At 43.0% G+C, this 22,604-nt stretch overlaps 1 protein-coding gene across 1 annotated transcript; it reads left to right on the forward strand.

The window, feature by feature from the left end:
- Nucleotides 1–1,645: 1,645 nt before the first annotated feature.
- On the forward strand, nt 1,646–11,668 carry LOC103179098 (myosin-10-like). Its single transcript, XM_007894192.2, has 5 exons — nt 1,646–1,973; nt 5,792–6,405; nt 7,263–7,416; nt 8,781–8,901; nt 10,084–11,668. The coding sequence occupies exons 1-5, from the start codon at nt 1,713–1,715 to the stop codon at nt 10,341–10,343; spliced, it is 1,410 nt and encodes a 469-aa protein (XP_007892383.1). The 5' UTR covers nt 1,646–1,712; the 3' UTR covers nt 10,344–11,668.
- The last annotated feature ends 10,936 nt before the right edge of the window (nt 11,669–22,604 follow it).

Here is a 22,604-nt window from a genome sequence, read left to right on the forward strand (position 1 = left end):
TGGCAGCAAAGCTTGCTGATAACGTTCAGTTCACATCGATGTATTACAGCCCCAAACCCTGTAATTCAGAGAAATGGAAGTGGAAACAAAACCTGTGTTTTTACTCTTGTATGATGGCAGATTGGTTAATCTGCATGAAATAAGTAATTTAAATAAAGCATTAAAGCTGTTGCAATGTTTGCTTTTGAAACTGGTACTCTTATTTTTTTCCGCCTGCAGTGACAGAGGAGTTTGTAACATTTAGTAAACACCAGATAGGAATTGATAAAATCACACCGTGATATAGATCGATTGTTTATTTTCCATTTCTTCTCACAGTTATACCTCTGATGGACTGTGTATCAGCCATAACAAAGTACATTTATAAAGTAGGGGGATAGCGACTTGAATTGCGCACAGTGGTGGGGCTCAATGCCAGCCAAGCTTTGGTGGTGGTGGGGTCGGGGGGTGGGGGGGGGGGGGGTGTGACCATAAATGTGGTCAAAGAGGAAAGCTTTCAGGTGGGATTTGAAGATAGACAGCGAGAAAAACGAGGTGGAGGGTTCCGGAATTTGGTGGCTTCGTCTTACATCGGTGGGTGAGAGAAATAGTGGCTGAAAGCACAGTCGAACAGACAATAAGAATAATCGCATTTGATACAGCGCCTTATCGCGTTAATCATGCGGTTCAAATTGAACAGGAAGACGTGGCAGAGGTTTAATATTTCATCCTAAGACAGCGCCTCCAACAAGGCAGGGCTCTCTCCCCCAGCACTGCCCTGGAGTGTCGACCTAGACTGTGAGCTCAAAGTCCTGACGTGGGGCTTCAACCCACAGCTTTCTAACTAAAAAACTTAACGATTGCTCACCGACTGAGCCGGGCTGACACTTATTAATTGCCCATTGAGCTTTTCTGGGGGGTAATAAGCCCTTTAAAAAAAATGGAGTCGCTCAATCCACGACTGTTTGTGGTACACCGCTGCGCGCAATCGGGCTGCCGCGATTCGGTTCGCCCACAAAATATACAGTCAATTCACTTTACAGTATATCCTGTGAAGCGCTTTGAGACGGCTCGAAGGACGCGATAAGGCGCTGTATCAAATGCAGGGATTATTATTATTATTATTATTCTATCAAATGCAGGGATTATTATTATTATTATATCAAATGCAAGGATTATTATTATTATTATATCAAATGCAGGGATTATTATTATTCTATCAAATGCAGGGATTATTATTATTCTATCAAATGCAAGGATTATTATTGTTATATCAGATTGAACGATTATATATATATATATACACATATTATGATGTGTTGAAGGCTGTAAAGAAGGCGCTGCTAGAGCCATGTATGTGGTTGGCTGATTGACCTGCTCTAAAGTCTGGTGTCCATACTTGATTGGCAAGAAGTTTGAAGAGGTCCCACCAAAGGTCCCACTTCCTCACTGCTCTGATTGGTGAAGTCCACAGGAGAGGACAGCCTAGGGGTTGATTTGCCACCAGCTGGTTGGTCGATGTGGCTGTTAATCATCACAGCAGCAACAGCAGCAGCTTGAGTTTGGAACAAAGTTGGTGGAAAAGTTTCCAAAAAGTTTTGGGTGCCTTTATTTTTTTTTCGTTTTGCTCTGAGAGAGAGAGAGAGAGAGAGAGAGAGCGAGAAAGAGAGAAAAAAGAAAGCAAAATCACACACACACACACACACACACCCCAAACCTAGAAAAGAAAAGCCATGAGAAACCGTAAAGGGAAAAACTCTCCCAAGAACGAGGAGATTGACAGTCAAGGGGTTCCTGAGGCTCCTTCGGTTGTTAGCGTGGCTCTGCTGTGGGTTTGCCTGGTGCTGCTCACTGTCAGCTGCGCTCTGGGCGGCTGGTACCTGGACCAGAAGCTGAGGGCGATCGGGAACCTGGACCAGACCATCCACCTCCTCCGGGAGAAGATGTCACGTCTCGAAAAGATCCAAGCTCAGGTGAACGAGCTGAACGAGAAGGTACTCTCTTTATATCTCTCTCTCTCTCTCTCTCTGTCTGTCTGTCTGTCAGTTTATCTATCTATCTCTCTTTCTGTCTGTCTGCCTGTTTCTCTCTCCCTCTCTCTCTGCCTGTCTGTCTGTCTGTCTGTCTGTCTCTCTCTCTCTGGCTATATCTCTGTCTGTCTGTCTGTCTGTCTGTCTGTCTGTCTCTGTCTCTCTCTGGCAATATCTATCTCTTTCTGTCTGTCTGTCCGTCTCTCTCTCTCTCTGGTTATATCTATCTCTATCTGGCTCTCTCTCTGGCTATATCTATCTCTCTATCTGTCTGTCTGTCTGTCTCTCTCTCTCTCGCTATGTCTGTCGCTCTATCTTTCTGTCTGTCTGTTTGTCTGTCTGTCTGTCTGTCTGTCTGCGGACACTGGCATCCATTCTCCTGTGTCCTCTCTCACGCTGTCATGCGTGTGGGGTTTTCAATCCTTGCAGTTATATAACATCAAAAAAACGACAACACCAGCCACTTGCATTTATATAACGCTCCTAACACCGGATGCCGTCTTGGAGCACTTTGTCCACTCTGAAATGTTAGTGCACATCGTACACACGCACACATACTCGCGCACACGGGCACACAGACATACCTACTGACATTTCTGCACCACAATGAAATGTCAACCGGTTCAGGGAGTTAAGGAATCATTACTCCAGGAAGGAGTATTATACAAATTGAGAATCGTTGGGGTGTTTTTTTTGCTGCGTGCAATCATTTTACACAAATACACAGTCAATCCACTTTACAGTATATTCTGTGAAGCTCTTTGAGACATCGCAGCGATGTGATAAGGCGTGATATCAAATGCAAGGTTTATTATTATTATTAGGGTTATTATTATAACAGCAGGATATAAATTCAAATCTTTCCAAAACAACGGGCTTTCTAAAAGTTCAATAATCTTGACTGTATTGTATCTTTTGTCAACAAACTTTCTTGTCAGATGTTGTGATACAAAGATCTTTGGCCTACTTAAGGTTCTTATCTTCAACATAAGGACAACAAAAGCGATTAGAAAATGCCCCCCAGCCATTTTTCGAGTGGTGGCCACGTGGAAAATATTGTCAGCACATGCTAATAATAATGTTAATAACCCTTGCATACGGCACTGCCCCTTATTGCGTCATCAACATGTTTAAAAGAGCCTCACAAGATTTACTGGACGGTGTAAGTGGCCGTGTGTTCGCCTGACGAACAGTGTGTTTGTAGGTTTTCAAGATCACAAGATTCGGTTTGGATAAAAAAGGCCTTTCGGGTCTTCTGATCTCATCCCTCCAGAAAACCCACTCTACCATCCGTCCGTTTCCCCATCAAAAAAAAGGAACTAGGCACCTTTTAAGAGGAGGATTCAGGGATATTAGAACAAAGCTTTAGGAAGTTAGACGGGTAATCTAAATAGAGTATATAAATAGAGTATATTTCCTGATGTGAAAGGTGCCATACCAAATGGAAAGGTTATTATTGAGTATTATTGATTATTAATGTATTGCCATTGATGTTAATGCTATTCCGAATTGAAGAAGCTTTGATTGTGTTTATTCTAAGCGCAGGTGACAACATTCATCTCACTAATTCATTCCTTAGCTTTTTTAATGGAGCAGAATTGAGACCGGAGTGTGTCTGCGGCTATTGAATGTTGATCAAGAGCCTTTGTTTGTTTATGCAGAACTGCAGAGTGTTTGCTTAAGTGTATGATGTGCTTTGACTACAACAAAACACAGTACTGTTTGGGAGCAAGTTTACACTCCCCAGATATAATTTGGATGCTTTGCTTATATCAGCTTCTCCCTCCACTACCAGATATGGTTATGTGGCCCCCTTATAACATTAAAGGCAGTGACTGTTCTCTTCCAGAATCTCCTCATCGCTTATCACACACGTCACACAGATCATTGATGTTATTTGAAACGACCATTTGAAGCCTCTTGACTCCAGGATTTAAATCAAGGGAAAGCTGAATTCTTATAAAGAACAACAGTTTCCATTGATCTAACACCCCTCACGTAGGGTAATGTCCCAGAGGACTTCACGGGAGTGGGATTGGACACAGAGCAAGAAAGAGGGAGGAGGGGTGGTGGCCAAGTGCGTTCATAGAGGTAAATAATCTTTAATCCTTGCATTTGATACAGCGCTTTATCATGTCGTCGACATCTCAAAGCTCCTCACAAGATATACTGCACAGTGTAGTGTTGTGTGTTTAGTAGTCAAATGACAGTCAATTTGCACACAGTGATGCCCCACAAATAGCCATGGAGTGAGTGAGCAATTTTATTTGGGGGATTTGTTGGCCAGGACAATGTCCATCTGAACAGGCAGATGGGACCTCGATTATCGTCTCATCCATAGGACGGTACCTCCGACAATGCAGCACACCCCCAGCACTGCATTCTTAACATAATCTGTTTGGGTTCCAAATCCCGACGTGGGGCTCGGACCCACAACCTTCTGACTCAGAGGCCAGAGTGCTACCAACTGAGCCAGGTAAGGTTTGTGGTGGGATTGGAAGACAAAAAGAGAGAGAGGTAAAGGGAGGGAGTCCCAGACATTAGGGATATAGGATCTGAAGGCTTGACCACTGCATGCTGGATGGAGAAATGCCATCACTGACCAATTGGCAAAACTCTGCACAAGCGTTTGCACCATCGTGTAGCACAAATTAGCAATGTGTTGGACTAGGCATGAGCTTATTTTTGAACAGAGTATGAAGTTGTCTCCAGGGACAGGAAACGAACACGTGATGTTAATGAGGGTGGAGTTTTAAGCGATGCCAACGTTCCTGCATTTTCAGGGAAATGGGGTCGGGAGATTTGTGTAGGCAAGAAAATGGCAAACTCACTGCTCAGGCTCGCAATGCTGTGTCTCTCTTCCTGTCCCAAGTAAAATTGGTCATTTGCTTCATGGCTGCACGTCAGACATTTTGGCTGGTGCGATTGCAGACTAAAAAATTGCACAGTCACTGGACGTTACAATATATCCTATGAAGCACTTTGAGATGTCCTTCCAATATGTGCTACATCAAATAGAAGCATTATTATTATTATTGTTGTTGTGGAGTCCTGCAGCTTAGTAGTTAGAGCACTCACCTTGCAAGCGAGAGGGCCTTGGTTCGATTCCCGAGCAGGACAAAATGTTATGCATGTTTCCTTACTCCACATGCCTCTGTTTCCCTAGCAGCAAGTAGGAACCCGTTTATTAGTCGATTTTTTCCGGGGGTAATAATCCCTTCAAGAGAAACTATTGGGTCACTCAATCCCTGACTGTTTGTGGGAGACTGCTGTGTGCAATTGGCTGCCGCACTTTGCTCACAAACTATACAGTCAATTCATTTTGCAGTATATTCTGTGAAGCACTTTGAGACGTCTCGAAGACGTGATAAGGCGTTATATCAAATGCAAGGATTAAAGATTATTTACTGCTATGAACATTTATTATTATTATTGTGGATTTGGATGATCATTGTTAGCTTCTGCCTACAAAATACACAGTCACCACATTTACAGCGTATCCTGTGAAGCACTTTGAAGTGTCCTCCCGAGGCAAAAGGCCCTGTATCAAATGCGACGCTCGCGATTTAAAGTCGGAACACAGTCTCGGTCTGCAGTGACTCCACTTTCAGGGAAACGAAAGAAATGCCAAAATCAGAGGGAAAAAACATCATAGACGATAAACAATAATAACGCTTGAATTCGATACAGAGCCTTATCGCGTCGCTGAGACGCCTCAAAGCGTCGAGGCGTCTGAAAGATTTACTCCCGGCTGCAAAATGAACTGCTTTGCTTTATTTCAGTTGATAATCACTCACAAGTACGAGGAAAGGATTCTGAACCTGGAGACCTCTCAGAGTCAGATTCAGAAGAGAGTGGAGGCGGAGGCTGCTGAAATCACACGTATGCAGTCGTCTGATGTGGCCAGCAAGTTGTCTGCCCTCCAGGCAGAGACGAGGCAGAGCCTGGTCGAACTGAGCGAGCTCTCGCCCACGAGGAGCGACTTGCAGGTGCTGAAGAATTCGCTCAATCTCTTCAGGACGACCAACTTCGCCAAGCTTCAGCAAGAGGTCACGGGAATCAAGTCTGACGACGCTCGGCGAGAGGAGGGCTTGACCACGCTCTCGGCCTCTCTGTCCAGCCTCGCTAGCCGGCTTGCCAGCCTGGAAGAGGACGGCCGATCGCTTCAGGCTCTTCGGCAAAACACGCAGGAGGTCGGGGCGCTCAAGGAGACGGTCGGGAAAAGCACCGAGTCGCTGACTGCGCTGAACAACCAGCTGACGCACGCAGCCCGGTTGACCGAAGCTCTCCAGTCGCAAGGGGTGCAGCACGGCAAGGAGATCCTGGGGCTCAAGGAGGCTGTGTCAGCCCAGCAAGCAGAGCAACTCTCCAACAAACAGGAGCTGGCAAACATCAGGTTACAATTCCGAGGCTTCGTTTGAGGTTACAATTCCGAGGCCTTGGGCCGTCCTCCTGACGTGAAAGGCGCTGCTCAAATGTAATTTGTTGCGGTCGTTGTCGTTGAGAGGAGGGAAAATCAACAACAACAACTTGCATTTGTACAGCACCTTTCACGGAAGGCAGCATCTCGGAGCGCTTTACAAGATAGGGGTTCCCTTCCTTCAACAAATATATATATATATATATATATATATATAAACGTATTTTTTAAAAATATTAGTTCGGTCACTTATATCCGCGACTGTTTGTGGGACACTGCTGTGCGCGATTGGCTGCCACAAAACATTCAGTCACTTCACTTTACAATATTTTCGGTGAAGCACTTTGAGACGCCTCGATGATGTGATGTGGTGCTTTATCAAATGCAAGGGTTATCATTATTATTATTAGGGTCGCACACTGAGCAGGAGGGAGCAGATGAGGCAGATGCCAATAGGTACGATCAAAGTGGTAGCTTTTAAGGCAAGATTGAGCGGGGGTGGGGGGAACGAGACGGAGAGGTCAGACTCCGATGATGGGGAGATAGCAAGCCTTAGTTGGCGAATGGAGGGGAGTGGGGTGATGCTAGCGGAGGAGTGGAGGTAGGAGAAAATCAAAATACAAAGCAAAACAGGACTTTCCTTTTAAGAAGATTCTAACCAATAATACAGTGGCCATTCAAACACCCACAGATCGTGGCAATATTTCATGCTGCACGCTGTGGATACTGACACATTTAGATTGAGATTGTCTGATGGTCTGCAAAAAAAAAAAGAAAATTACTGCAGAATTGTTTAATAAGTAAAAAAAAATCGGAATTATTCTCATCTCCAGAGAAGTAGCTCAGGAGCTACGCACGGGGAAGTCGGCTGTGGAAGAACAGGTGAATACAGTGAGCCACAGTGTGGCTGACAACACCAGAGAGCTGCAGAGCGCAAAGAGACACATGGAGGAACTGAGCGCTCTTCTGCAGAGTCAGATTGCAAAGGTAAAGCACAGAGTTATATTGATACAGTATAAATTCACATTGATACAGAACCTTTCACACCAGGAAAACGTTCCAAGGCGCCCACGAGTAATGGCTGGGTGAGAGCTGAGAGGTGTGGGGAGGGGAAAGGTGGACTGAAAGTGCGGGTTATTCACTCTAGAACATAAGAATTTGCTGGGCGAAAGAAGACCAAGGCCCATCCAGCTGTGGCTGATGTTAATGAACATTATACGAACACGAAAACAAAAACTTTGGGCAAGCTCCAGCTCCAATCATATTATTATTATTGTTATCACATTTTGTTAAGCCTGGCCCAATGTAGAGAAGCCTGGAGTGAAGTCAGTTGGATTAATGTGATGTGACGTTATTTGGATAGACTAGATAATGGAATGGTTTGATTTTCCGGGAGAGAACATTGGAGAATAATAGGCGATGTTGGATGCAAAGCTGCACAGTGAAACTAAAACCACTCCCTCTCCAAAGCAGTACATAGTATCTGTAAAGAATTCAGAAACGGCTTAGTACTTTGAATTGACCTATTTGGCTGTTCCTTAGAGTTGTCTTCGGAAGAATGTTGCTGTTATTTATAGACAGTAAACCTAGGTGTCCAGATAGTGTAACTTTAAAGGTCCACTGACACTGTTTTCCATCTGTGTTGAAATATGTACTGTATTTACATGTGAAATGAATTCCATCAAGGTCAAACTGAAGTTGAGCAATAAAGTGCGGGGAAAGTTTTGCAAATGATGATGATTAGAACAATAAATAATCACAATGCTTGCACTGAGACATCTCGGAGATGTGATAAGATGCTATATCAAGTGCAAGGATTATTATATTATTTAGTGTAGCTCCTTTCATGTTTGGAGGGTGTCTCAAAGCACTTCATAGGGTTTAGTGCTTTGACTGCTGCGTTTCAACCACAGGGTGTACGGTTGATTCACTTTGCAGTATATTCTGTGAAGCGCTTTGAGACGTCTCAGTGATGTGATAAGGCGCTACATTAAATGCAAGGGTTATTATTATTATTATGTACTGAAAAATGTAGTGATTGTGTTTTGTGTGCTAATTAATTTATAGAGGGGATAGTGACAAAAACAGCAGTGGTATGTGAAGCTTTGCTACCTCTATTTTATGCAGAAGATTTAATCTACAGAGGTTTGAGGTATCTAATTTGTGTTCCTAAAGTAATTTAAGCTTGAATATGAGTTCCGCCCACCCCTCCCACCCAAAAAAAAACCCTTAGGGCTGAGAGCCAGCAAAAGCTATATACACAATTCAGCAGAATGTACAGTCACCGATGGAAATGAGATATTCAGCCATATATATTCTGTTTATTAAATATGGACTTTTACTGCATTCAGGTTGAAACTGATGGCATTGATAGGAATAAGCAGTTCTCGGCTGTCATCGATCAAGCATTTCAGACCCTGAGCCAAAGTGTGGGAAAGATTGAAGTGGGTCTGAAGAATACAGTGGAGCAGTGTAAGTATCTCCACATCCAGCCAGCATTTGAAGAGACTGCAACCCATTGTGATTAATGAGAGCCAAGCCTTCTGAAGCCACTTGTGGAATGTAGAGCGTACATTTCCCTGTATGACAAATGACAGTTTGACAAATGATCATTAATAAGAATCAACCTCAGGGCAGCTTCTCAGCCTTGCAAATTATAGGTTTTTGGCAATTGTCTTCTCTCGTCTCCTGAAGACATTGACATGCAGTACACCGGGTGTTAAATGCCCTCTGGTCCCTTGCCCAATCGTATGTTTTACATGCGTGAGCCTAGACAATAATAAGCATCAGTAACTGAATCAGCGAAACATGAGGAACTGAACTACAATTTTCCCTTCTTGTCAATGTACCTTGTGGTGGTATCGATCAAATTTGATATTTTAAACATTCTGGTTGGGCACCCTGTCAAGTTTTGTTTTTATCCTTTAGTGAATGCTTCGAAACATAAGCCCACTGAAAGGTTTGTACTCTGTAGTGACTGCAAGGCTCACACACTACAGGTAAATGCCCTCTTGGCCATCAGTTCTGAAATCATTCCATAGTTTGTTACCTGTTCGACTCCACCTGACACCAATTAGGATCCAGCAGGGCATTAGTGTGTTGAAATATGCAATTTTCCTGTATACCTTGAGTAATCTAAATTCACTTCAGAACCAACGAGTTTGATGGAGTTGATCAACAACCACAAATTGTATTTGTATAGTGCCTTTTGCAGAGGGAGAAGGTCCAAATGTGTTTAACAGTCAAGATTTGCACCTGAGCTGGGGTTTGGGGATCAGGAGGGCAGGAAGGGTATGGGTAGGAGGCTAACCAAAGATACGGTCGAATGGGAGGGTCTTTAGACTCGCCTTGAGGAAGGTAAGGGAGGGAGGGAGGAATCAATATTGTAATGTAATGTACCTAAAGAGTAACCAACTGATGGGAGATGGGAAGCCAAACCTTATGGACCTCCTTTGGTAAGATGGTCCTGAGCTTCCTTTAAAACAAAATCTTACAGTTAGTGAATTTCACTCCCTGCTTCCGGATGGAGCTCCGAGATGCCATGAAGGGCACTATATAAATCCAAGTTGTTGTTGCTGGTGGTGAGTGATCATACATCAATGAAACTTCTTCATTAGAACGAACTCTTAATGATATTTCTGATCTTTCAATTAGGTCTTTCGGGAGAAGTGAGGAGCTTCTGTGAAACTCCGGACAACTGCTCATGGCCCCACATTCGGGAAGTGAACTTTCCTCATCGAATACTGAAGGACCCAGTGATTCTCCTCAGCCTGACCGAAGTGGGCTCTGACAGTTCGATTGGAGTCACCGTAAAAGCCATTGACGTCACGGACTCTGGTTTCAACATCCAAATTGATAACGTGGGTGATTTCAACCTCTCCACTGTGAGGGTGAACTGGATAGCCTGTGCATAGGAACGCTAGGGATGTGCTGGGCCAGGAAAGACCCCTGTAGTCTATCTGGCTCATCCCGAAATAAGGTACGCTGACTGAAATGGTTTGAAATATCCCCAGGGATTCAACTCATTTAAGTCATCGCCTCCTCAAGGGGAGGAAAAAAACAATCTGAAAACACCATTAATTTAATCCCATTGGAAATATCAAGGTTCATCTTTTTGAATCCAACAAAGTACTCAACATTAGGACCATAACTCTGAGGCTAACTGTAGTCTATGCCAATGGCACGCAAATGTGCTGGGCCAAACATAATTACTGTCTACAGTGTTAATATGTCTTATCAGATAAATGTTGTAAGTTCAATGGCAAACGCTAAATAGTAGATCACAAAGTGCATTGAAGTATGCGTTTTCAATGAGTAGATGCCAAAAATGCTTGGACCAAATTATCAGTAAGTTCTTGAAGTGAATTGTTTACAAGCTGATAGATCGTCTCTATGCGCTAGGTCAAGGTAGAGACTACGGAGTGAGGTTTCTCACCAGTGTTGGGGCTGGTTTGTGCTGAGTGATCTTGATCCCAACGCACATTTTTTGTACTTTTTTTTTCCTTGTTGAAGAGAATCAACAAGAACATGGAATTGTGCAGCAAAAGACCGTGACAAAGCACATCAGTAAATCAACATCAACGCACCACAAGGGAAGACTATAGTTTCCTGAGTGTTTTGCGTAATGTAGACACCATCACAAGAAACTATGCAAACAACTTTAATATAAGCATTTCGGTGTCATGATTAGTGAGACTAAGTTCGACAGGCTGGAGGACAGGAAGTTGTAAAGGCAGTAGATGAGAATAAATAAATACTTATTGCAAACAACTCAGATAAACGGCCAATAAGTTAAACTGGTCACTCACTTCATGACATCGCTATGCACGAATGGGATGTCTACAATCACCCAGTCACTCCGTTTCACAGTAAGAGCCTTCCCGATGTGAAAGGCGCTATACCAAATGCAAGAATTATTGGATTATTATTATTAATATTACAGAGTTGTATTCTTTGGCAGCTGGTATTCTTTGCTAGGTTTAGGTAATAATGAATCTTTAAATTAGGTCAAACCTTTTGTAGAAAATTAGTTCACACATTTAAAGTTCCATCGTTTATTCACATTAAACACGTTGTTGTAGCTTATGTGCATCTACTCCGTAGACAATCTGCATTGCATTCATTCCAAATTTATCACCTGAAATTGCACCAATTCTATAAGATCATTTTTGTCTTAATATTGAAAATCGGATAGAATTGTAGAAAATGTTTTAAATTCAGTTTTAATTTGGGTATTTGCTGTGGGACCCTGCTGTGCAAAATTGGTTGCCAAGTTTCACCCACAAAACACACAGGCAATCCACTTTGCAGTATATTCTGTGAAGCGCTTTGAGACATCTCAACAACATGATATGGCGCTATATAAAATGCAAGGATTATTTGTAAATTCTGGAGTTCAAGTTACGACTGAGCTTACCACGATTCCACATGATTTTTAAAGCTTAAGACAAAATGTTCCTGCAGGCTAAGACTAGGTGACATTTCAGGCCTCTGGTTTGCAAGCCATGTAACCAGCCAGATTCCCAAGCGAATGGGATCAACATTGAAGCTGCAAGGAAATGTGTTTATTGAACCTCACTGAGTTATCATTCACTTGCTGTTGGTTTACAGTATTTTCAACGGGATTGATATCGAAGGGATTTTTTTGAAGCTTGGCTTGACGGTGCGTGTGGCTTGCTCTCTTGCTTTCACTTTATGTGTCTGGTTTATTTTAAAGGCAGAATGGAAGCAAAATTGGCCTGGTGCTAGACGATTTCTAAAAGTAAAAATGTGCGGTTATTTTCTTTTCGAAACTGCGGAGTTGAATACAAAGATAAGACTGCGTTATTGGCTGTAGCAGCACTTGAGCGTTGACTTTGGCAGTTCTTTTTCTAATTGGCTGTAAATTTCTGTGTTCATCTCATGACTCTTTGTTGTTTCTCACTGGTGCAAGTTGACTGCTCCATTCACCTGCAGCTGCACAGTCACTACACTTTACACTAAATTCCCATGAAGCGTTTTGAGAAGTTCCAGCCACGTGATAAGGTGCCATATCAAATGCAAAGATTACATTAATACATTGCTGTGCGCAAATTGCTACCGCATTCCCTTGCAACATGCATACTCACTACACTTTACAGTAAATCCTGTGAAGCACTTTGAGACATTCCGCTTAATTTAAAAGGTGCTGTGTGAAATGTAAAGTATTATTATCATTTTGCAAATCAGTATGGTACCTACATGCCATTGGGCACAAAGTATTAATGTATGTTCTGTTTTAAAGTAAGTTGGATATTTGCTTTTCTTTCTCAATTTTAAGACAATTGAGCAAATAATTTCCATTGGGCTTGGAGTATTTGAAAGGGGTCATGTGATGCATCGCAGTGATTTCATTTTATAATTTGTTTTGTTAAAAAATAAATAAAGCTTTTTGGGGGATTTCATAAATATTTGCTTCTCCCCAAATGTTTTCCTTATTACGCCAACACTTCTCACTACCCCTTTGCACTTTCCTTTGTGTGACACTAAATCTGTACATTTTTTAAAGATCAGCCGGGTGTCTGACACATGCAGAAACCATCGACATGCTTAAGAGTATCCAAAGAAAATTCCATGCATCCTACCTATGTATGGAAATTCCAGCGATAGATTGGTGGAATGGAGTGCGCACTCTCTCCGTAGAAACAGAAGTAGGCCATTCAGCCCCTTGAGCCTGTTCCGCTATTCTTTAAGATCATGGCTGATCTGTACCTCAACTCCAATTATCCGCCCTTACCTCGATTCCTTTGTTACCCTGACCTAACAAATATCTATCCAACTCAGTCTTGAAGCGATGGAGGGATGAATCCTGCTTACCTAATTCCGTAAAGCATTAGGCACCGGTAAAAGTGTCAGCCTTGGTAGCTCTTTTGCGTCTGAGTCAGAAGATTGTTGGGTCAGTCCCCATGTCAGGACTTTGAGCTTACAGTCCTGTCTGACACTGCAATAAAGTGCAATATAGGGGGGAGCGCTGCATTTTTGGCGGTGCCGTCCTTCAGATGAGTTGTTAAAACAAGATCCCGTCTGACTGTTCAGAAGTTGTTAAGGATTCCCATGGCATATTTGAAAAGAAAAGGGAATTTCTCCCAGGATCCTGGACAATGATCCCACAAAAAAACGTGGTCATGCACATCATGGCTGTGTGTGAAATATTGCTGTGTGGGAATTGGCTGTTGTGTTTATCTCCAAAATACACAAAATACATACACTTTACATGAAAAGCACTATACCAAATGCAAGGATTATTATTGTTGCAGCCTTTTCATTGCTACTGCATTCAGCAGTATGAAGAGTTCAAGTGAATTTTACTTGAATCCTTTCCTCTCACACACACCCCCCTCCGTATAAGAAATAATTTTTGGGGGGGAAGTCATCCAGGTGTCTGACACATGCGGAAACCCATCACCACACTTAGGAGTATCCCACCTACACATGGAAATTCCAGAGGTAAATTGTTGTAAGTAAGGAATACAGTTGACACTCATGTTAAGGCAGTGTGTGACCAGTCTTCGTTCTTCAAATGATGATAGAGGAAATCGGTTGTACAAGAATCTGTCTTGTGTTTGTATCGCATTCACCCACAAAACACACAGCCCTGCACTTTCCGGGAGCACTCACCTCGCAAGCGAGAGGACCTGGGTTCGATTCCCGACAGGGCGAAACGTTGGCCAAGTTTCCTTACTCCGCATGCCTCTGTTTACCTAGCAGTAAGTAAGTAGGTTGTTAGTCGATTGGCGGATCGCTTTTCCGGGGGTAATAATCCCTTCAAAAACAATAATAAAAAATAAAATAATAATAATAATTTGGTCACTCAATCCACAACTGTTTGTGGAAATTGTTTGTGTTAACCTGAACCGTTAATTCACTTTCCTCTCTCCATAGATGCTGCCTGACCTGTTGAGTGTTTCCAGTGACTTCTGCTTTTATTTCATACCTCAAGATAAATTTGTCATTCATTTCATGGCTGTTTGTGGGACTTTGCTGTACTCTAAGCACCATTGCCTACAAAAAACAGTCACTACACTTGTCTCCAATTCCCCCCCTCTTTGCCTGTGCTTTTTTTAGGCATCTGTCCCCTTCCACTGCCTTTGACTGCCACTCCCAGCTTGAGTGCCCAGTTAGCACTCTAAATGCGGTTTGGGATGTCCTCCCGATGTGAACGCTGCTATATAAATGTATGTTGTATTATATTGTAATTACAGGAGAAGATTTCCCTTTGAGGTTCTAAACAAATGTAATTTTGTATTTGTAAACCTGGTTTCACATCTGGTACCTTTCGCCCACAAAATATACAGTCAATTTGCTTTACAGTATATTCTGTGAAGCGCTTTGAAACGTCTCGAAGATGTGATAAGGCGCTGTGGTGTGGTGCCACTGTTAATCCACTAGAGTGCACTAAACATCTTGTACAGAGATAAAGAAGCCCATTGTCAACCGTGGCTCAATAGGCGTTTATTCAACCCATTACGATAGTGTTGTCCTTGTTTCACCGAGCAGAGCAACTGCCCCTTTCAAGCTCTTAATCGTTAGTCTTAAATTCCTGCCCACTTGTTCTCAAGTCAACTGATCAGCAGAAATAGTAGCTCCCTATTTTTTTCCTCCTTAAATCCTTTTATTATCTTGGCTATTCATATCCTGTCATCCCTCGACCTTCTCTCTGCTACGTTGCGAGCGATACGGTTTAATATATTTCGCAATCGATGAATATTTAAGCATTTTGAAGACGCTTTTTAGAAATTTTTACGGCGGGCAGACGCAAAGTAATCTCACTGAGAGTTGCTAAATCGAGATACACCTCTTCCCCAAAGGGAAGGAGGGGAGGACTCAGAAGGTAAGGCACCTGCAATGTTCTTTTGCAACTCCTAGCAACTAGCGTGCATTGGCAGACGCCTAGGAACAAGGATTATCAGTGTCATAGATGGGAATTATAATAATAAGCATCACAAATCGCTTCACCAGATGCACTGTAAAGTGTAGTGACCGGATTTTGCTGGCAAATGTGGCGCCTAATTTTTTGGTAACATACCAGTTTCACCAAAAAGTGATTGACGGATTGGCCTAGACAGCAGAAGAATTGCCCTTCTCTTTTCAAATAGTGCTGTGGTAGCCAATTCAGTGATGGACTGAGTGGCTTTACATGCGTTCGTCACCTCCTGCCCTCCTTGCCAGTCTCCTTAGCTCCACTATCCACAAAATCCAGTTCGTCCAAAACTCCGATGCCCGCATACTCGCCCGCTGCAAACTCCGAAACCCCATCACACCAGTTCTGGCCAGGCTCCACTTGCTCCCTCTTATTTTCAAAATAAGATTGGTCACTCAATCCATGACTGTTGGTGGGACGCTGCTGTGTGCAATTGGCTGCCGGGTTTCGCCCTCAAAATACACAGTCAATCCACTTTACAGTATATCCTGTGAAGTGCTTTGAGATGTCTCAACGATGTGATAAGGCGCTATATTAAATGCAAGGATTATTATTTTATTTATATAGGAACATGCATGAGGGGTGCTATATAAATGCAAGTTGTTTTTGTTTCAGCGTCTTGGGACGGCCTCCCAACGAGAAAGGCGCTATACAAATGTAGTTTTGTATTGTATCTTTAAAGTCCACCTGAACAGGGAGATAGGAGCATGGTTTAACCATCTCATTCAAAGACTGGACCTCTGTCAATGCAGCACTCAACTCAACACCCCGTTGCAGTGTCAGCCTAGACTGTGTGAGTTCAAAGTCCTCAAGTGAGACTTGAATCCACCACATTCTTCAGTGCGCTACCAACTGAGCCAGGCTGTTGAGATGGGAGATTAAACTTACAACAACAGCAACAGACAACAAATTACATTTGCGTAGCGCCTTTCACGTCAGGAGGACGTTCCAAAGACTGAGAGGGAGGAGAAAATGCCAGTTTGACAAAATGTGTTATTTGTACTGAAGAATTTCTCCCCTTTAATTAATGGACTCTAAAAGGTGTGGTAAAACAACTTGGAAAAATGGAATTACATTTGAAATGTTCATCTAACCATATCATCACCATTTCAAGAATCACACACTCAGTATAAAGTGTCAGATTTTGGCATTTACTTTTCCGAATAGGTTTGATTGTGAGTTGTTATTTTGTTATAGGTCTTTGGGCAGTGTCAAGTGATATTTTTCTCGTTCTAAAGCAAGATTTTTCCCTTTGAGTCTGCACTCTGTGTGAATGTGAAGTCACCGAGACAATCAGTTCATGCCTATGAGATCATCCATTCCTCAAATCTTTTTCTTCGACCGCTCCTATGGTCAACTCCCCCATCTCCCCTGCTCAGCGACCATCGTTGCTATTGTGCAAGGCTCCGAGAGGCTATCCACTTGAAGGGCACTAAATAATTGCATGTTGTCTTTTAGCTCGGTGGTTGGAGCACTCGCCTCGCAAACGAGTGACTTGTGTTCAATTCCCAGCAGGGCAAAATGTCGGGCAAGTTTCCTTACTCCACGCACCTCTGTTTATCAGTAAGTAAGCAGTAAGTAGGAACCCGGTTATTAGTTAATTGGTGGATCGCTTTTCCGGAGGTAATAATTCCTTCAAAAAAAAAAAAAAATTGTCCACTTCAATCCATAACTGTTTGTGGGACACTGTTGTGCGCAATTGGCTGCTGCATTTCGCCTACAAAATATAAAGTCAATTCACTTTACAGTATATTCTGTGAAGCGCTTTGAGATGTCTCGAAGACGCGATAAAGCGCTATATCAAATCCAAAGATTATCATTATTTTAAATCTGAAATTGAATGTCAATTAAAGTGTGTCTGAGAATCATCAACTTGCACAGAGATCAGTTTAATCTTTAGATTTCCCAGTTATTTAGACATGGCAATTTCTAAATGCCAAATTATAATTCCAATTCAACGACTGTAAAGTAAATATTTTTAGAGGATCATAGTTGAAAATGGAGATGTTTTATCACTTTGTTATGCACTTTGCTCCGATCTACAATTATTTGATTTGCTTAAAAACTTTCTTTTGGAAAAGTGTTGTTCAGAAGCTTACATGTCCCAGACCCATGGATCAGAATCAGGTTTTGGGCACACTTGTAACTCACATACCATAAAAATTGGGCTGACGTGAGATAACTATAATGGTATCTGGCAATTTCTCTGTTTGATCTTGTTAGATAAAAAATATGTATGATCAGCAAGTCTACATACTTTCTGTACCAATTTAGGGTTATTCATTCATTGAGTCATCCATTTCCCTCTCGTTACATAGAACTAGTCTAAATAATGCTTCCTGAGGTGACCCTAATTAATACCTGTTTGAAGTAAATCAGTACAATCAGTAAAGTGGGTATTTTTCTGCTATCATGACTCTTCATTTAAGCACTTAATGTTGTGTTAAATAATAAATAATCCTTGATTTTGATTTATTATTATTTATCACGTCAAAGCATTTCACAGAGTTTTCTGTAAAGGGTAGTGAACGTATATTGTCAGCGAACTTGTAACTTGTATCTTCTAACAACAATAACAAATTACATTTATATAATGCCTTTTGCGTCAGGAGGACATACCAAGGCTCTGGACAGTGAAGCATTTGCACCCGAGCTGGGGGCTACAATCAAGAGGGGTGGTGGGCAAATAATAATAATAATAATAATAAAGGGGGTAGAGGTGGGAGAATAAACGAAGGCACTGTCAAAGAGGAAGCCAATTTGTGCACAGTAGCCATGAAGTGGATAGTAATAATCCTTGAATTTGATATAGAGCCTTATCACGTCATTGAGACGATTCAAAGAGCTTCACAGAAATACATTGTAAAGTGGCTGTATATTTTGTGGGCGAAACTCAGCAGACAATTGCGCACAACTGTTCCACACAAACAGGGATTATTGGAGGGATTATTACCCCTGGAAAGTGATACGCTAATTGACTAACAACCCCTCCTACTACTCTTAGGTAAACAGACGTGTGGAGTAAGGAGATTTGCCTGAGATTTTGCCCTGCCGGGGAATGATTGATTTAATGTGGGGTATTCGTGGTCAGAACACTGGGAAAAACTTCCTTCTTTTTTCAAACAGTGCAATGGGATCTTTAACACCTGCCTGACCAGACAGATGGATGAGACCTCAGCTTAAAGCCTCATCCAAAGGATAGAGCCTCCAACAATCCACGGCTTGGCCCTGCACTACATTCGAGTTGTCACCTAGACTGAGAGCTGATAATCTGCGCTCTTTGCTCTTTTAAATGTCACAAGATTGACAGCAGCCTGAACATTCGTGCCTTGGGACGTCCTCCTGATGTGAAAGCCGTTATATAAATGTAATTTCGTACTGTATTGACGTCCTGCTTCACATCCCCCATCTCGCTCGCCCCACCATTGGTGGGTGAGCCTTCAGCCACTCTGCCCCCACCCTCTGGAAATCCATCCCACAGTCCCTCCGCCTCGCCCCCTGCCTTGCCTGATTCAAGACCCATCTCAAGACCCTCCTCTTCGACCGTGCTTTCGATCACTCTCCTTCCCCCCCATACCCTCCCCGATCTCGACCCTAAGCTCGGGTCCGAAACACTGACTGTCCCGACCTGAAAGGTGCTATGCAAATGTAACTTTGTTGTTGTTGTATTAAAACATTTCGCCAATGTTACTTGATACCTGGCTGTAAACCTGCCCATTTTCACCCTTTGAAATTTTTTATACTATTTGTGTAATTTAATTATGTAATCTATAGATCAAACCTATACACAACCTGTGCGCCCTGTGTGGAATCTGGCCATACTGTGGTATCAGTTTGGGTTATTTGGTAGTATTTGTTCACCTCCCCCAGGCTCAAGGTCATGCTCCACCTCCGGGACGCTATTCTGCATGAGGGGTGCTGTATAAATCCAAGTTGTTGTTGTTGTTATTGGCCACCTACACTCAATTATGGAATGACTTGTGAAGGAAAGGATGTCGTATTTTGAACAAACATTCATTCAGGCTTAATCCCCCGAGACCAGTGATAAGTACTGTACTCACGGTTTTGCTGACTGGATTGTTTTGTTACGCAATAATGTTGACGGGTGTAATATCACACACCACATTTCTCCTCCCCTTAGTTTTCTAGACTATCAGCGCCTCACTGATATCTGCTGTCCAATGCCTTGGGACATCCTCCTGATGTGAAAGGCGTTATGGAAATGTAGGGAGGGGTTAGTTTGTTTGCTAGGGAGGAACCTACATTACCTCGCCCTGAAAATGTCACATGCATTTAAGCTTCTGAGCAGGAATAGAAATAGAACTATTTGACAACAGGCACAGTAGTTGGTTATATGGTTCAGTTTGACATGCATACCTTTTAAATAATAAAATGATCCTTATGTTGGATACAGCACCTTTCAAGTCGGGAGGGTGTCTTAAAGCGCTTCGCATGATTTTACTGTAAAATGTAGTGAACATGTGTTCATTCAGAACTCTGCAGCTCGTGTACTGTCCCGCACCAGGCTTCGCGACCACATCACTCCCACCCTCGCTCGCCTCCACTGGCTCCCCATCCCCCAGAGGATTGATTTCAAGATCCTCATCCTCACCTACAAGGCCATTCACGGCCTTGCTCCCTCCTACCTCTCCAACCTACTATCCCCCTACCTACCTGCCCGTACCCTCCGTTCCTCTGGCTCTGGTCTGCTCCACGTCCCCCGCCCCAACCGCCCTACCATCGGTGGTCGGGCCTTCAGCCTCTCAGCCCCCAGGCTCTGGAACTCCATCCCCCAGTGCCTTCGCCTTGCTTCCTCCCTTTCCTCCTTCAAGGCCGGTCTCAAAACCTTTCTCTTTGACCGTGCCTTCAGCTCCCCTCTCGACTCTCTTCCCCCTCCTCGCTCCCTCCCTTCCCTCACCCTGACCATTTCTCCGCTCCTCGCTCCCTCCCTTCCCTCCCCTCACCCTGACCATTTCCCCCATCCTCGCTCCCTTCCCTTCCCTCCCCTCACCCTGACCATTTCCCCCCTCCTCGCTCCCTCCCTTCCCTTCCCTCCCCTCACCCTGACCATTTCCCCCCTCCTTGCTCCCTCCCTTCCCTCCCCTCACCCTGACCATTTCCCCCCTGCTCGGGTCATGACCCAACTGTGCAGCGCCTTGGGACGTCCTCCTGACGTGAAAGGCGCTTTATAAATGGAATCTTGTTGTTGTTGTTGTTGTAGATGTAAAATAAATTTTATATAAATGCAAGAAAGTGCTAGTCATTTGGAGTCATTTAAAGATGATTGAAACCCGCTGACTGATGCATCACCTTACTCATAGAGGTGTGCAAAAATTGGGGTTGAAAAAGTACACCCAACTCAATACTTTAGGATGCGTCAAGACAGGAAACAAGATAAACAAGAATTTTCCACAAAGTTGCACAGTGAGACATTTGAATACAAAGTGATCGATCTTACTAGATAAGGTTAGGTGGTACGACACACGGCTCTGTTTGCCTAAGAGTAAATAGAAACCCGGGTGTTAATCGATCAGCGGAGCACTTTCGGGGGTAATAATCCCTAAAAAAAACCTCAATTCATGACTGTTTGTGGGGCATTGTTGCGCACAATTAGCTTCCCACTAAAAATACAGCCAATCCACTTTCCAGTATATTCTGTGAAGCACTTTGAGACGTGTACATCAGTTTACACACACAATACAGGGTGTTTCAAGCAAGTGTCGGCAATGAACAGTGAAAACTATTGAACGATTAAAAACTTGATCCATAAAAGTTAAGATTACATGAGAGAACTGAATGACCATTTGTGAATGTTGCCCAAACAACATGAATCTAAAATATAAATATGACAACCTCTGCTTCGGGACAAACTGTTCACACTAGTGCTTTCGAAACACCCAGTGTATCATCCAAAAAACCCATTCAACACATTTTGCGCCCTAAGAATGAGTGTGTTTAACCTGAAACAATGCACAATTCATTTGCATTTTGACTCCTCTTTGCCAGAATGACTCACTCACTTTGGCACTGAGCCAACTGACACATGAATAATAATGGATGAAAAACTTTGAATTGTACTAATGTCTCTTTTGAAGGTCCACTTATCACCTAGAATCGAAAAATACAATATGATTTATATTTATATAAGCAACTTTAGACATTAGACTGGCTGTATCTTCAGTTTTGAAAAGAAATTTCACAGTTCACAGAGGAGTGCAGGGACCTGAATAAGAGGGTGAGGATCTTGAAATCGATCCTCTCTGGGATAGGGAGTTAGTGCAGTCTGGCAAGGACTGGGGTGATCGGGGAGCTGAGTTTCGTGCGGGTGAGAATGTGGCCAGCAGAGTTCTGAATGAACAACAACAAAAACAAAATGATATTTGTATAGCACCTTTCACATCAGGAGGATGTCCCAAGGTGCTGGACAGTCAGTGTTTTGGACCTGAGCTGGGAGTTAGGGTTGGGTGGAGGGCAGTGGGGGTGAAGGAGGGTGATTAAAGGCACAGTCGAAGAGGAGAGGCTTGAGATGGTTCTTGAAGGAGGCCAGGGAGGGAACGAGGCGGAGGGACTGCAGGATGTAGTTCCAGAGGATGGGAGCAGAGTAGCTGGAGGCTCACCCCACCATATCCTAGGTGTTGGTGGTAGATTAGGTCGACCTCTGTACCTTTATACAACTCTATCCCAATTGTCATTTGCCTTGGGAACTTATCCAACTGTGAAAATAACCAGAACTAACCATGACGTAGAAGTAAACCTTGCATTTAATATTGTGTCTCATCTCATATTCGTTTTACTAAAACGTCTCAAAGTGCTTGACAGGATTTTTTTTACTGAGAATGTTCAAGTGGCGTTGGCAATATAGCATGAGGAGGGGTGGCTGAGAGGGATGTACAGATTGAGCTGCAAAGGTCATAAGATCTTTCGCTTTGTAAATCAACCAAATCAAAAAAAAACAGGGAGCAACCCATCCAGAAGACCAGAAGGTGTGGCAGTTTTAAATTTTAAGAAGGTAAAGATCTCAACAATTTCTCCTGTGTTAGACGAATACGAAAGTGCCACATGCAGCTTAAGAACGCAGATCCAAGCTCTACATTCGCTAAATCTACATGCGTCATGGAAGAGTAATATTTTACTGATTTGACTGAACGGATAATCCTGAGGGTTGGCATTTGGCTAACTCAGACCTCTGGAATGATATGACATACATGATTCATGGAAGCACAGATTGATTTATAGA

The sequence above is a fragment of the Callorhinchus milii genome, unplaced genomic scaffold (assembly GCF_018977255.1).
Source record: "Callorhinchus milii isolate IMCB2004 unplaced genomic scaffold, IMCB_Cmil_1.0 Scaffold19, whole genome shotgun sequence".
Taxonomy (NCBI): Eukaryota; Metazoa; Chordata; class Chondrichthyes; order Chimaeriformes; family Callorhinchidae; genus Callorhinchus; species Callorhinchus milii.

Coding starts and splice junctions, on each gene's coding strand:
- LOC103179098 (XM_007894192.2), top strand. CDS start 1,713: ATGAGAAACCGTAAAGGGAAAAACTCTCCCAAGAACGAGGAGATTGAC. Junction 6,406..7,262: donor CAGGAGCTGGCAAACATCAG/GTTACAATTCCG, acceptor TCTCATCTCCAG/AGAAGTAGCTCAGGAGCTAC. Junction 7,417..8,780: donor TGCAGAGTCAGATTGCAAAG/GTAAAGCACAGA, acceptor TACTGCATTCAG/GTTGAAACTGATGGCATTGA.